Consider the following 16852-nt stretch of genomic DNA (forward strand, 5'->3'; position numbering starts at 1 on the left):
TATTGGCGATGGTTTTAAATGATGAAGACTGGGTGTGCAAACTGGTGTTTGGACACCCAGTCTTCATCATTTGGCTGACATTATAGCAAAATGAACGAAAAATAAATCTATCATTGCAAGGAAAAACTGCCACAGTGGTTGATGCAAATGCCAAAGTGTCTTCTTTTAAGAGAAACTTATGCAGTGGCACACCCAGGGAGGGGGCCCTGGCTCCCTCCAAAAAAAAAGGAAAAAACACAAAAAAAATTTCCAAAAATCTTTTCCTAATTAAAATTCGTTTTTTTTTTTAAATTTATGTTGCACCGTGTCTTCTATTTCTATACTACTTATGAATTAGCGATCATTGCAGATGCTCAGTCATAGGTCGTATGCGATGCGTAGTGTGTATTCTCAAATCGTCTACTCAACTCGGCCCACCTCCAAGATTAAATCCTGAGTGCGCCACTGAACTTATGTATTGATTGGAATGGGTGAAAAAAGGAAGATATCGATTGCTTCCCTCTTACAAAAAGCTTCTTGAATGAAAATAACATCAAGATTCAAGAAAAAATACAGAAAAATATTCAGGCACATCTCGAAGCTTTGAAAGACTCGTTTGAACATTATTTTCCGACAGCTCAAGAGAAGGTTCTTGATGACTTTAAATGGGTACTGAATGTGTTCAGCATAAACAAAAAAACCACCCAGCTTAAACTCAGTGGAATACGAGGTCCTCATAGATTTGACATCTCACAGGAAACTAAAAATTGCGTTTCAAAACCAAAATCTACTGGAGTTTTGGCTGCATTTACAAGATGAATTCAAAATCTTGTCTGAGAAAGCAAAATTAGTATTGCTGCCTTTCTCAACTACATATCTGAAGCGGGATTCTCCATCTATACAGGTACCAAAACAAAATACAGAAGCCGTTTAAATGCAGAACCAGACATTCGCCTGCAATTATCATCAATTGAACCTAAAATAAGAAAACTGTGCAAAAAAATGCAACCACACAAGTGTCTCATTAAATGTTTATATGTTATTTTAAGTTATGTCTTAATTTAAGCCTACTGTTGCACTACAGTGCACTCTAGTTAGTAAAATTAAATACGAATTGTCTTCTATAATGAATAATAAAAATTTCGAATAACAAGTAATGAACGAATATGTATTTGGATTGAATTGGATGTAATGATTAAATTGGAGGAACCGAGTTTATTGTATGGACCTAAGGGGCTCTGCCATAGAAATTGATTCTAAAAAGGGCTCCATGAGTCAAAAAGGTTGGGAACCGCTGCTCTATGGTGACTAGGATTAATAATAACTGCATATTCTTAGTTTTGTTTATGTATTTTATAAGGGAAGACCTGAGTTGTTATGAAGACAACTCACTTCTATATGAGGCTCGCTAACAGAGCTTGAATTTAAAAAGCATTAAGGAAACCATATTTATTAAATAACAGACCTGACTATATAAAATGACAAAACACCTAGAAAAAGTATTAATATCTTAAATAAAAATATGGCTGTGTCCACCATATAACCCCTCCTGTTGATATGAGCACAACAGACTTTGCAAAAGTTTAGCATCCTATACACCACCTCTCCACAGAGGTGTAGCTATGGAGGGGCGGAGAGGGCAGTCTGCCCTGGGCGGCACTTTGAACCTTTTTGAACTTTCACAGGAAAGTTCATAACTAAAACTGTTTGATTGATTAAAATTAAAACTGTATTTTAATCCTAAAATACAGTCTCGAGAACTCACATCCAAATATTGTAATACTATACTACTGTGAATTTTCCTGACAATTGCTGTAAGTGTTGCTAGTTGTTAGAGGAGTTTTTCTAAATAAAATAGATTAAGAATTACCTACATTATTATGAACTAGATTTGGCCAATGGCATCGACGATTTTGCTAACAGAAAAGCAAGAAAAATAACATTTTAGAATGTTGAAATTAAAGTTTTACTTCAAAAATAAACATAGTGTTTTAATTTATTTCCCTATACGTCATTTTGACTTTTTGTAGTATTTTCGGTGTGTATTGAGAGGGGCGGCAAACTCAGGGATCACCCCAGGTGGGCAAAAGCACTAGCTACACCACTGCCCCTCCCCTAATCAGAATATTTACCCACTCCCTCACTAAGGAAAGGGTAAGCATTCTGTCAGTCACTGAGCAGTCATATATATGTGATAATTACTTACCTATACCTGATTGCCCCACGACCCAAGAGAGGCGAAGAAACAACATCACTCCCCAAATATTGAGAAGGCATCTTACCTGAAATAAAAACACAAGCATAATTATTCTCATAGTGTCAAAAACTTAAACATTTTTTTTTTTCAGAAATTGAAGCAAGCACTATTCAGCTTACCAGAACACCCTGAATCCAGCCAAATTTTACAGCAACTTTTGCAGGGACAGCTTTTTCTTGATTTCCTTCTAATAGCTAAAGAGAATAGAGATGAAAAAAAAAAAAGTTATATAAGTTTTCTGATGGCACTAATTTATAGTGGTTATTTGAGTAAAAAATATAATTTAAATATTATCAGGTAATTGTCCTGAAAATCCAAAAAAGTTAAAATGAAGGGCACTTGTGTTGGGCATACTTAAAAAGGTTATAGATAGTGTGTGTAGAATTCAAATAACAGATGTCTAATCAAAATTCAAAAATAGCTTAATCAAAAGCATTTAGTTTCCCAACTTATAAAATTAAATATAACTAAAATTTAAATACTGATAAGATCCATTTGAATTATTTTTATTCTACCTCCACAATGTCATTACGAAAAGTCTTATTTCATACTTTGAAGAAATTAATGCCAATCACTTATATTCCTGACAAATGATTCTACTCAATAATGACTCTTTGTGGGGGAAAATATAGTCACTTATAGTGTCATCATCTGCATCTATGAATATTCAGTCCTCTTCTTCTCTAACACTAAACACTTGCAGATTTAATACAGAAACATTTCGTCTACATTAAATATGCAAAAGTAACAAGTTCTGCTGTTAAGTATGCAAAATTATCATCGTATTTAATGACCCTCTACATCCACCATGTTCTCACCAACTGGGAAGAATTATAGCCACTTTTATAAGGTTCTCCATAAGTAAAGCTATAGCATAGCTGAAGGCGACAAAATGCAATAGAAAAGAGCATGGATTCAACAACAGATAATGCAACAAAGGTAGCATAAATAGATTTTATTGCATGAAAGAGTGTTAGGTACTTTGATTACACCAAAGAAATGAAGGCTATAAGAATTGAAATTGAAATGAATTGACACCTTTATCAAATGTTCTAATGCAACTCCAATGTCCAAGTTTGTATTGTCATAAGCAGTGACACAACTAGGCAGGTGACACAGGACCCAGGAGGCCCATAAATGGGGTATCAAAATAATCGGTATTATATTTTCATTTTCAAATTTTAAATTTTGCAGCTGTGGGGATGATTCTTAACATATAATATTTATAAACAAAATTTCTATTGTATTTGTTTTTTTATTTTATTTCCAAAAAAAAAGGGGGAGGACAAAAATAAAATCTTGCACAGGGCCCATGGAAAGCTAGTTACAGCACTGGTCATAAGGTCTCTCCTCAAATTTTTGAAACATTCAGGTTCTACATATGTTCAACTTTGAAATAAGATTAGAACATTAATACAGTCATCCCTCGACTTACATCCTTTTGAAGATACGTTTGTGATCCCATAAGGAAATAACATTTTCGGTTATACTTTCGAACAAGATGCAAGCGTAAAGCATGCACAGTGGCAACAGTGCTTTCAGCAGCAACCTCCCTAGGCAGTCAGCACATATCTTCAACAGTTTGTCTGTTGATTTTATGTTTGAGAAATGGGTTATTTGTGTATTTATCATTAAATATTTCATGAGAGCTGGGTAAGAAATGCAAAACACGAATCCTAGCGGCTGAAATTAGGTTCCTCCGAGGGGTTGCGGGGATGATAAGACTCGATAAGGTCAGAAGCTCTGCAATTCAGGAAACCCTCAATACTCAACCGCTGCTTCTCCGTGATGAGAGATCACAGTTACGATGGTACGGGCACCTGGTCAGAATTCCACGAGCGAGAGGCTCCCCCAGCAGGCCATGCGGAAGGCCAAGGACTTGCTGGATAGACTATATCCAAAACCTTGGGTAGACACGTTTGGGAGTCTGACCAGAACACCTGAGCTTGGTAGCGGAGGATCGTGACCATTGGAAGTTCCTCTTGCAGCTGATGTCCCTACAACCCAATTAGGAAAGGTAGGCCTTAAAGATGGATGGATGGACAGACATTTACTTTTTTGAAGCATCACCTACAAGTATAGCAATACTTGCTTAAAGTAGACTGATACCCTGGGCAAGTAATTTTTTCTTTTTTTTTGCTAGTAGATTTAAGTTGTATTTCTGGAGCCCTGATAATAATAATAATATTATTACATTTATAAAAATTGGTTGCCTGCAATGGAATGGACATTTAATAAGAATGGAAGACCTAAGACCAGTAAAGAAACTTTTTCTCTCTAACCCAGGGGGTAATAGATCTACTACTAATTCTCCAACTACTCACAACAACACTACTACCACCAACGCCAACTTCTGCTGCCATCAACAACAGCAGTAATTTTTGTCAGTAAATTGCATGTTTTCATGGTTGATTTGTCTGTATGTTGGATGAAAAACCTGATTTTTCCTGAGAAAAAGTCCTGCTAAATTCGTATGAGATCGACAAACTCACCTTAAGTTGAAAAAGCCCAAATAATGATTCCTCTCTTGTCATATCCTTTATAAGAAATGGTCCCATCTAAAGCAAGCTAGAAATTTCCTATGAAGGAAATTTCTATAAAGGATATGACAAGAGAAGAATCATTATTTGGGCTTTTTCAACTGAAGGTGAGTTTGTCGATCTCATACGGATTTAGCAGGACTTTTTCTCAGGAAAAATCAGGTTTTTCATCCAACGTACAGACAAATCAACCATGAGAACATGCAATTTACTGACAAAAATTACTGTTGTTGATGGCAGCAGAAGATGCATTGGTGGTAGTAGTGTCATTGTGAGTAGTTGGAGAATTAGTAGTTAGGAAGATGGTGAGGTGAGTGGAGTGGAGTGGAGTAAAGGAGAGTTCCCCCCCCCATGATGAATCCTTGGAGTCCAAGAACTCATCATGGGAGGGTGTAATAATAATAATTATTATGCCCAAGATGTAATAATAATAAGGGGTAGTTTGTGAGGGAAAAAATAGGGTAATTTAGTTACTTGTTTGGTAAATTTATAAGTAGACTTGTCAATATTGCATTACTTCAAAGATGAATTATTGGGTTTGCGGATTTTGAAGTATCATGATTCTGGAATTACTTTGTGCAGAAAATTTTAGCTGATTAGTGATTTCAAAAGACCAAAAAGTATCTTTCTGTAATATAGGGTGTGTGTGTATGTGTAATTAGTATCTATAAGATAAGTACTGTCATATAGCTAGTCTAGCCATAAATATCATCACAGCTTGAAAAATGCATAAACCTTTAATCTTTCAATAAATCATTTACAGCTTTCAGCACATGCATACCATATATATAGCATGCATATAGCAGCACTCAATGTTCAAAATATCTTCCTTTTGCTTTCATGCATGATTGAAGCATGTGAGGTCACACATCGATAGCATCACATCACACACACCATCCAACAGAAATGCTGCCATTGCTTGATCCAAATCCACATTCGGGCTGGCGATGCTGGGGGTGTCTTTTAATGCAGGCTAATCTCTCAAGCTCTGACCACAATTTGAAGTCCAATGGATTAAAATTGGGACTTGCAGATGGCCATTCAGATGATAATATGTAGTCAGGTGCATTTGCTTCCTACCACTGTTGGGTTGTCCTTGCCTTCTGTGCAGGGGCTGAGTCGTCTCTGCCTACCATGAAACAGTGTTGTTCAAGGGCCATATCACAGGTTCCAGCATCATGCTTTGATACTCTGGCAGAGGTTTTGACCCCTTTCTCGCAAAAATGCAACTTGGATACCTCTGAATTCAACCATCCAGGGTTGGTTGAACTGGATGAGAAGATTTTCAATGGTGAAAATCTTCTCACCTGTGAAGAAGATATCACTGTGTCTGTTGTTCATGTACCGCCGGAGAAGTGCCTTTGATTTTTCATCCTCTGCCACATAAGTTTTGGTGTTAGAAAGTGTCCAGTAGAACAATGATTGGTTCTAACTCAGGTCATCAGTTAGTACACGTGACAGTGTTCTCTGTGAAACGTTAATCTCTCACGACATCACTTTCTGTGTTCACACAGGATTACAGAGGAAGTGTGTCTTCGCTGTTGGTGAGTGAAATGTGCTACCTGAGTGAATGTAAACACACTGAATCAGTTTAGGGCACAGCTGAATGAGCTTTGAGTGTGGTAGTATGTACCTTACATGACGCACCTCTGCTCCATGGAGGTCAGATGTTAATAATAATATTCTTGGTTTCCTACCCATTGTCTCGACTTCATAATAACACACAATTCAGTTGTTTAATAGTATTATGGGCTTGGTTGACACGATCATCTACATCCTTCTCACATGTTCCTGATTTATGAATAATAGTGAAGTACCTGAAATTATCTATTGCCTTGACTTTACTGACTAGATGATCTAAATCTCTTCCTTCTCCACCGACCACCAAATATTTTGTCTTGGTAAAATTTACTTTTAGACCACTCATGGTATAAACATTAACCACCTTACTCATCAAAAAGTCAACGTCATCTTGATCTTGAACAATTATCACTTGATAATCAGTAAACAATAGTGGACAAATGACAGTTTCCAATCTCAATGCAGAAATTCTGCATTTCTTCAAACTTGGTATCTCTTCTGGGTCTGGCTCCCACTGATAAGAGCTCAATAAAGGTCAAAACCAGACTGGGTAGTGGACCTCTCCATTCTGCATAGCATTATACACATCAGAAGGGTTTGTGTGCTTTGCATTACGGGATACATACAAAGGCACTCTATGTGAAGTCATTAGCCTCTATATTATAAATTATATATTTAGTTTAATCCTTTATCCAAGTGTAAGCAAACAAAGTTTGCACATGAAGTATCTTTAGGACTGGGGCAGCTCGTAGCAAAGGTGGACAAAGCCTCACATCACTTGCCTTAGTATCCCACAATGGAAAGCACATTGCGGACATGTATAATGTTATCCATTATGGGAAGAGTCACTACCCAGACCAGTTTTGACCTTTACTGAATATTTAAGTACAGGTCAAACTCCAAAAACTCAGTAACAGGCTCGCCCTGCCACTGAGAAGAACTCTCAGTGTTGGCTTTACCCTGTGGCAGGCTCACCCCACCACCGAGCAGAGACACTCATATGTCATCTGAGGGGTAACAGCAACAGCCGTGCCTCAGTTAACTTCATAGGCTACAGCATTGCCATTCATGACCCCCCCCCAGGACCTGGGTGACAGCAACAGCTGGGCCTCAGTTAAAACTTCATGGGCTACAGCACTGCCATTCATCATCCAAGCTTCCAACCGGTTTTGACCTTTATTGAGGTCTCGTCAGTGGGAGCCAGACCCAGAGGTGATACCAAGGTTGAAGCAATGCAGAAGTCATGTTTACCTATATGAGTTGCCAAAAGATGTTGCACCTTATTATTGAATTACTCTGGATTAGAGAAAGCTGTTGGAAGCTTTGCTGCAAGTCCTGAAGATACTTTAGGAGTAAACTTTGTTTGTTTACACTTGGATTAAACTACATATATAATTTATAGTCTAACCAAGCAGGGAAAAAACTTCCAACAGCTTTCTCTAATCCAGAGTAATTCAATAATAAGATGTGGACACTGTTTGGCAACTCATATAGTAAACATTACTTCTGCATTGCTTCAACCATGGTATCACCTCTGGGTCTGGTTCCCACTGAAGAGGCTTCAGTACAGGTTGAAACCGGTCTGGATAGTGACCCTTACCATAATGGATAGCATTATAGCATTACATGTCCGCAATGTGCTTTGCATTATGGGATACTAAGGCAAGTGATGTGAGGTTTTGTCCACCTTTGCTACGAGTTGCCCCAGTCCTGAAGATACTTTAAGTGCAAACTTTGTTTGCTTACACTTGGATATAGTATTAAACTAAATATATAATTTATATAGTCTAACCAAGTGGGAAAAAACTTCCAACAGCCTCTACATACTTCACGTGCTAAACATCTTGCTTACTTGGATAAAGGATTAAAACCAAGAATTTCTTGGCATCATTGATCTACAGGGTGGTTCAAAATTCAACGTATAAACTCTGAGGGGAGATAGAAAATATCAAAATTAACCAAATTCACATAGGAAAGCATTACCGGAAATGCCACTCGAAAGTGATAGGTGGCGCTGCTTGCCAGCGCTCCAGGTGAGCAATTGGAACATCCTCATTCAAGCTTTTGAATGAGGAAGTTCCAATTGCTTTCCAATTTTTTCCCCCCAATTGACGTTATATGAAGAACATGATTAGTTTTATGAATGCCGAGATGGCAGACATGCACCTCGTTTACCATATTATGTATCCAACTACTATTGAACTGTTCAGTTATGCCAAATAAAGTTTTTTTACACTACTTACTGCCTTGTGTTATTTCTCTATCTTTGTGTCCCTGTTAGTACCTTCCGGTGGCGTTTCCGGTCATGCTTTCCTATGTGAATATGGTTGATTTTGATGTTCTCTACCTCTCCTCAAAGTTTGTACGTGCAATTTTGAATCACCCTGTATAGTAGAACCAAGTTAAAAAAATTTTCAACACAAATCTACAGACGTCTCATACACCTTAATATGTCTACCTTTAATTGTTCAATGCATAGAGAGCAGCCCACTATGATTTCTTACCCATTAACATCAGAGGATTCCGTTGGGTGTAATCCTCAGTGCTAAACTGCCTGAAGAAATAGCATCTTGAGTTTGATTCTAGTTACCGACTAGAGGAACTTTTTTGTAAGCCTTTTTTCAACTGGTTCTCGAGTCAAAAAAACGCTGGCAAAAGCAAGCGGTTTTTCCCCCCCTGGAAACTCAGGTTTTTCATCCCGTAAACTCAAGATAATCGACCATAGAGCCCACACGATTTCAGACATTAAAAATATTGCATTAGGGTAGGGACCACAAGATGGTGGAACTTGTCAGCTGTCTGTTCACTGCATGCAGATTAAATTAGTGATAGTCTTGGATCAGCTATCTCTGATTGGCTACCAGTGGAGATTAAACTACCAACTTAATTTCGAAAAGTTAGATAGGGTTAAAATGGTCTTGTCCTCTCCCTATAAGGGAACAAAAGGCATTAGCTAATTTTTTTTAATATAGAAAAATTTGGAGAACCAACAGTAAACAAAACTGGAAAAAGACATATAATAATTTTAAAATAATGAATACATTCTACAAACAAAAAATATACATAAATATACATGGTGTGCAAGAAGACAAAAATGAGGGAGGGGGAGTGCTACTGATGATAGCATGGGAATTAAGTCCACATCCGGTAGACATGAAAGGGGAAATAGTGGCAATGGTTATAAGGCAGTGTGGTGTAATGTGGAGATTGAAAGGAAGACATATTTAGTTGAATGTTGCTATAGGCCTGGGAACGTAGTGATGAAGAAATGCATAAACAACTTGGATTAGTGAACAAAGGAAGGCAATTATTATGGGTGATTTTAATTATGGCGGTATCGACTGGAATGAAGAGATAGCATTTGGGAATAAGGAAAGTGAATTTCTCGAGTTCTTGAGAGATAACTATCTCAGGGAGCATGTAAAGAAAGGCATGCGAGGATCAAGAGTTCTAGATCACATCATTTCATCAGAAGATGTAATTGTTAGAAGGCGTTTCATATTTTTCTCCAATTGGTGAAAGTGATCATGAAGTAATCACCTGTGTTGTAGCTAGTCATATGCAGGCTTTTGCAAAGATCATGAATCATTTGCATACCGCAAAATTCTCAAATAACGAAGAGGAATGCAGTGTCATCAGTAAAACCATGGATAGATTGAGGTTAGTGAGAGCTCACTGATATACAGAAGTAAGAGCATAGGCAAGAGCACAGCACACTGGACTTCCCTAGCATTGATAAAGAAATCAGATGAGTAGGAAACTGTCCAACACGACATGTAATGAATTACCAGAGAGGAAACTGGCAGTCCAGTTACAAAGGACAATAAGAAGACTATAAAAGGTAACTTGGTAAGAAGGCTCTATTCTAAATTTGATCAAATGCCTTAGAAAGGGACAAAAAAATCCTTACACCTCATATAAAGAAATCTCACCTCATAATTAGGAAGTCAGAAACCAAACATGGAATTTTTTAAAGCCACTTTCAGGCTTCCAATAACTAGTGTCGTGATATTACATTAAGCATGGGAACACATCTATTACCTTATGATATTCACTAATATCCAAATCCACAATGAGATTTGAACCAACAGACTGTTGGGGAGGGAGATATTAGCCAGTAGGCCATCCAGGAAATGCCTATTAATCTACTATAAGAAAAAGCTAAATCTGTTAATGTTTCAAGCAAGCAGAGGGTTACAAGTGGGGTCCCACAGGGCTCAGTACTGGGACCTATATTGTTTAACCTTTATATCAATGACATTGTCAGTGGATTGCAAGGGGATATTCAGTTGTTTGCAGATGATGCGAAGCTGGGAAGGATTATTAGTAATAGTGCAGATGCAGCAACCCTGCAAGAGGATTTGAATAAGCTAGATAGATGGGCAAATGAATGGGGGGTGTTTGTTTAATGCAGCAAAATGTAAGATCTTCAGGTTTGGGAAACATCGATGGGACACTACATACTCTATTGGAGGAGTTATACTGGAGGAAGTAGGGGAGACAAGAGATCTAGGGTTGATGATTGATAGAAACCTGATATTTAGGGGACATATTGCAAAGGTGGTGAAGGTAACACAGAGGATTGCTGCAATAATGAGAAGGACACTGACCTGCAGAGATAAAACAGTTATCATTCTGTTGTATAAGACCCTGATCAGACCACACTTGGACTACTGTTCTCAGATTTGGTCCCCATGATTTGAAGGGGATAAATTAACTATAGAAAGGGTACATAGGTGGATAACAAAAATCATTTCAGGACTGTACCATGTTAGTTATGAGGATCGGCTGAGGGAATGTGGACTGCAGGGTTTGGTGGATAGAAGGAGGATGGGTGATATGATTGAGACTTTTAAACCGTTGAGAGGTGGTTACATGGTTGACACTGGGGAGTTCTTTCTCTTGATTGAACAGCGGGAAGGAGTGATGACAAGAGGCCATCCCTGGAAGTTACGAAAGGAAACTGTTTGCAATAGGGTGAGGAGTGGTTTCTTTGCATGGAGGGTGGTTGAACCATGGAATGCATTGCCTGATGGAGTGGTGAAAGGGAGAATGGTCAATGAGTTCAAGGAGTGGTATGATAGACTTTGTGTTTCTTAGGAAGGACCTCCCACGATGAGTCTTTTGACTCCATAGAGGCCTGAATAATAATATTAATATCAAGAGAACCAATGTAAATAAGGTCAGCAAAAATAAAAAAAAAAAAAGTTTTTCATAGAACTAATGAAGCATTACTGTAGGCACTTAATAAAGCCCTTAATTAATGGTATCAGCCTTCAAGGATACTATAGACCAGCATTTGGTCTAAATGGCATTACCTGTGTTTTCCGCTATGATACAATAATTTTATTAGAAATTGTTTTATTTAGTCAGATACAATATTGTTACTGTGAAAAGGTATTTTTATTACTGTATTATATTATTATTTTATTTTTACTGTTCATAACTGTATGAGACCAATTAAAAATACTTTGTGCTGAGGATTCTTTTTTTTTGAGTGGAGGGGGAGGGTTTGATGTTAATGCTACTATATAGGATTTGCTTTCTTTCACTGAAAGGAATTTAAAAATATATGCTGTTTGGAATTAGACCAAAACAGTTAAATAGACTATTCAGTAAACTGTATGTGTTCTTCTGGTTGGTCTGCCTGTTCAATATGGCATGATGTAATAACCTAAATTTTAGGGACAAAAAACCCTTAAACCTCATAAAAAGAAATCTCACCTCATAAAAAGAAAGTCAGAAACCAAACATGGAATTTTTTATGCCACTTTCAGACTTCCAATAACTAGTGTTGTGATATTACATTAAACATGGGAACACATCTATTACCTTATGATATTCACTAATATCCAAGTCCACAATGAGATTTGAACCAACAGACTGTTGGGGAGGGAGATACTAGCCAGTAGGCTATCCAGGAAATGCCTATTAATCTATTATAAGAAAAAGCTGAATCTGTTAATGTAAATAAAATTACTAATAACTTTTGTGTAATAGTTTGAAAGGTTTTTGAATCTGCATATAATTATAAATTTTTGCAGCTTTGAAATAAACTTACTCATGAGAAACTGATATAGTCGCTTCCCTCTCTCTTTAAATATTAGAATTTTATTCACCTTGTTTCAAAGCATTAATAGATAAAGAGGTAAATGGTTGCAAGTTAATTCTGGGTCTTGATGTTTCCTTCACTGATGGCTTGAGCAGTGAAATTGATACACTCAATACTCAATTTACGTTGAAAAAACTTTCAGAGGCTGTCTCTGATCCAGAATAAAAGTGATACACCTCTTCACTATTTGTATATGGGAATATATGACCTCTGCTTTGCTTTAACCTTGGTATCCCTCTTTTGGTTCTGGCTCTCAATGATGAGACCTCAATAAAGGTCAAAATCGGTCTGGGTAGCAGTTGTTCCCGTAACGCATAGTATGATACACACTTGAAAGGATGTGTGTGCTTTGCATTATTGGGATACTAAGGCAATTGATGTGAAGTCATTAGCCTCTATATACAGGTAGCACTGTCCTGAAGATGCTTTATGAGCAAATATTGTTTGCTTACACTTGATAAAAATTAAACCAAAAATATAATTTCTTGAAACTTTTTTTAAGTTAATATATTTATTATTTGAAATAATGTGGGTTCTTAGCTTAAGTCAATTTTCTTGAGTTAATGGAAAAAAAAAAATCCAAGTTCCAAGGAAGGAAAAAAACCTGTCTTTACTAGAGATCAACTAATTTAAACTGGTTGAAGAAAGGGTTAGAAAAAGTTCGGCTAGTCAGAGACCAGATTCGAAATAAGAACAGCATTCTTCAGTCAGCTTAGCGCTATGGATTTCCCTTCCACAGGGGATGACATTGGCCTTTGCATTAGCAGATTTCTTTATTTAGTGTTACTGTAATTTTTTTAGTGCTAGATGTTTTACTGTGCATATTTATTTAAAAAATTTTTTACTGACAGATTTCCCAGAAGTAGAGTACAAAATTCTGAAAGGCAACATCCAAAAAATGATAACATACCAAAGACTTAAATGAGATGGAAATCCCAAATTGGACTGAAAGAGCTGGGACAGAAAGAATAAAAGAAGGCTTCGGGCAAAAAAAAAACTTAGAGATCAACTATGCTACAAGAAATTATTATTATTATTCAGGCCTCCATGGAGTTTCCTAGAAAGGACCTTCCTCCATTGTGGAAGGTCCTTTCTAGGAAACATAAAGTCTATCATACCACTCCTAGAACTCACTGATCATTCTTGCTCTCACTACTCTATCAGGCAATGCATTCCACAGTTCAACAACCCTCCATGCAAAGAAACCACTCCTCACCGTCTTCCTTTCTCACTTCCAGGGATGCCCCCCCCCCCTTATCATCGCTCCTTCCCGCTGTTCCACCAAGCAAAAGAACTCCCCAACGTCAACCCTGTAACTACCTGTCAACAGTTTAAAAGTCTCAATTGTATCACCTCTCCTTCTTTTATCTACCAAACTCTGCAGTCCACATTCCCTCAGCCGATCCTCATAACTAACGTTGTACAGTCCTGAAACCATCTTTGTCTGCCTATGTATCCTTTCCACAGTAATTTATCCCCTTGAATTCCTATGGACCAAATTTGAGAACAATAGTCTAAGTGTGATCTGATCATTGTCTTATCCAATGGAATGATAACTCTTTTATCTCTGCAGGGCAGCGTCCGTCTCAGTACTGTAGCAATCCTCTGGGTTACCTTCGCCATCTTTGCAATATGTTCCCTGAATTTCAGATTTCTATCAATCATCACCCCCAGATCTCTTGTCTCCACTACTTCCTCCAGTACAGCTCCTCCAATCGAGTATGCAGCCTTCCATCGACGTATTCCAAACTTCACGACTTTACACTTTGCTGCATTAAACCGACACCCCCTATTCATTTGCACATCTGTCTAGTTTATTCAAATCCTCTTGCTGGGCTGCCGCATCTGCACTATTACTAATAACCCTTCTCGGCTTCACATCATCTGCAAACAACTGAATATCCTACGGCAATCCATTGATATAAAGGTTGAACAATAGAAGTCCCACTACTCAGCCCTGTGGGACCCCACTTGTAACCTTCTGCTTCCTTGATACTTCCCCACTATACACAACTCTGATACCTATCAGAAAGCCAATCCTGAATCCAGAAATGTGATATGATAAATCCAAGGCTGATTACTTTCATACAAAGGCTAAATTAAAAGCTGGTTGTAAATAATCTTTGTTTCATAATTTTAAGGGCTTAATTATTAATGATGTATAAGGATGATAACTAATAATTAAGGAATTGACAGCGTACACTAGAAATAAAAATTAAATAAACTTTAATGTATACTTTCCGATATTTCGGCAAAAAAATTAAATAAACTTTAATGTATACTTTCCGATATTTCGGCAAATGTCACGTTGCCATCTTCTTGGGAACTTAATACAAAGACAAGTGCACACAAGTACTACATAACAGCAAATGAGAACTGAAGCTAGGAAGCTAATGTTTTCCTAAAGTCCTGATGGTGCCCCCTGGCGGGCTATATTGATAGTTCTTGGCCTTTGGGCTGAAGTTCTTCTGATAAATGTTTCCCAAATTTGGGGCAGTCTCATGCATCCAAATTTGTTGAGGTTTGGCATGTTCCTAAGGGCCCTTAGGAACCTGCCAAACCTCAACAAATTTGGATGCATGAGACTGCCCCAAATTTGGGAAACATTTATCAGAAGAACTTCAGCCCAAAGGCCAAGAACTATCAATATAGCCCGCCAGGGGGCACCATCAGGACTTTAGGAAAACGTTAGCTTCCTAGCCTTAGTTCTCATTTGCTGTTATGTAGTACTTGTGTGCACTTGTCTTTGTATTAAGTTCCCAAGAAGATGGCAACGTGACATTTGCCGAAATATCGGAAAGTATATATTAAAGTTTATTTAATTTATATTTCTAGTGTACGCTGTCAATTCCTTAATTATTAGTTATCATGTTTAACCAGTGTATAAGCCTCTCTACAAGATGTAGAAGGATATATCCACAAAGATTAAAAACAGCCAGTGTTAGTGAAGGATTACAGCTACCCTCTTTAAGGTTCTGTTATACTCTGCTGCAGTGTTTCTCCAAACCATTTTACTTTCATGGATAGTAAATAAAAAGGATTAAATATAATGAGTTTGTGAGTTTTTCCCATCTATGGTATTTTTTTTTCTCTAAAAAAGTTATTCAACATAAAGAAACCATGACTTTTAAGTTATTTTATTTATTTATTTTGCTGTATAATATATAATACAAAATAGTGTAAAAATGTAAATATTCGGCATGTATAAAAAATATATAAAAAAATCGAAAAAGCTCCTCTATTTGGAGGTGGGGACTTGAATAAATATTTGGAAATTAAACATCCTAACTGCAGACTCCCACTCAGTGGCGTAGCTAGGGGGGGGGGGGATCCACCCCGGGCCGGCACTTTGAACCTTTTTGAACTTTTGCAGTTAATTCTAAAATAGTCTCCAGAACTCAGTTCCAAATATTGTAATACTACTGCGAATTTTCCTCACAATTCTTGTAAGTGTTGCTAGTTGTGAGAAAAGTTTTTCTAAATAAAATTGATTAAGAATTACCTACATTACTATGAAACCTCCGTAGCGCAATTGGAAGAACGACGGTACATTGCGCCCTTCGATTGGAATAGGCCTAAGTTCGATTCTCGTCGCGACGGGAGGAATCTTTATCTGGTCGATTTCAATCGAAGGTGAGTTAGCCGATCTCATACGGAGGTAGCAGGGTTTTTTCTCCCGGAAACTCGGGTTTTTCATCCCGCATACATACAAATCGGCCCTTCAGAACACACGCAATTTACAGACAAAAATTACTAGTTGTGGTGGTGTTGGAGGTGGGCGGCAGATGGCGTTGATAGAGATGATTCGTAGTAGAGATTAGGTGCAGAGACAGTTGTAGATGTCCTCCCACGATGAGTCTCCTTGGAGGTATCAGGAATAATAATAATAATAATAATAAAAATAGACTTCGCCAATGTCATCGACGATTTTGTTAACAGAAGAGCAAGAAAAATAGCATTTTAAAATATTGAAATTAAAGTTTTACTTCAAAAATAAACACAGTGTTTTAATTTATTTCCCTATACGTTGTTTTGACTTTTTGTAGTATTTTTGGTGTGTATTTGAGAGGGGAGGTAAAAGCTCTAGCTACGCCGCTGCTCACACTTGAGTCCTTGACTCATGGAGATGCCAAGGAAAATAATAATCATTTGCTAAAAACGTTTCTGAAAGTCCTTTTTAAAGTTTTTTTTGTACATCTCTTGTGTTATTCTCAAGAGATGTTTGATATGACTAGCCGATACTTGTGTGTGTGTGAGAGAGAGAGAGAGATTTCGATAAAGCATTAATCTAAAAGTTTTGCAAAAAAAAAAAAAAAGTCTTCTTTAATAAATTTTCATTCTTAAAGCTTGAATGGCAGAGTACGATGATCATAGCTGAACTCA

At 37.3% G+C, this 16852-nt stretch overlaps 1 protein-coding gene across 1 annotated transcript in view; it reads right to left on the reverse strand.

The window, feature by feature from the left end:
• Positions 1–16852, reverse strand: part of LOC150098231 (solute carrier family 12 member 2-like) — a 279194-nt gene that overhangs the window by 245616 nt on the left and 16726 nt on the right. The window contains exons 2-4 of the mRNA XM_090406283.1: positions 8952–8972; positions 2356–2423; positions 2186–2261 (exon numbers count right to left, since the gene is read on the reverse strand). Coding sequence (XP_090262409.1) covers positions 2186–2261; positions 2356–2423; positions 8952–8972 — 165 coding nt within the window. The remainder of the gene's footprint in view (positions 1–2185; positions 2262–2355; positions 2424–8951; positions 8973–16852) is intronic.

This window comes from Typopeltis vanoorti, chromosome 16 (assembly GCF_054136105.1).
Source record: "Typopeltis vanoorti isolate ZY-2024b chromosome 16, IOZ_Tvanoo_1.0, whole genome shotgun sequence".
Classification (NCBI taxonomy): Eukaryota; Metazoa; Arthropoda; class Arachnida; order Uropygi; family Thelyphonidae; genus Typopeltis; species Typopeltis vanoorti.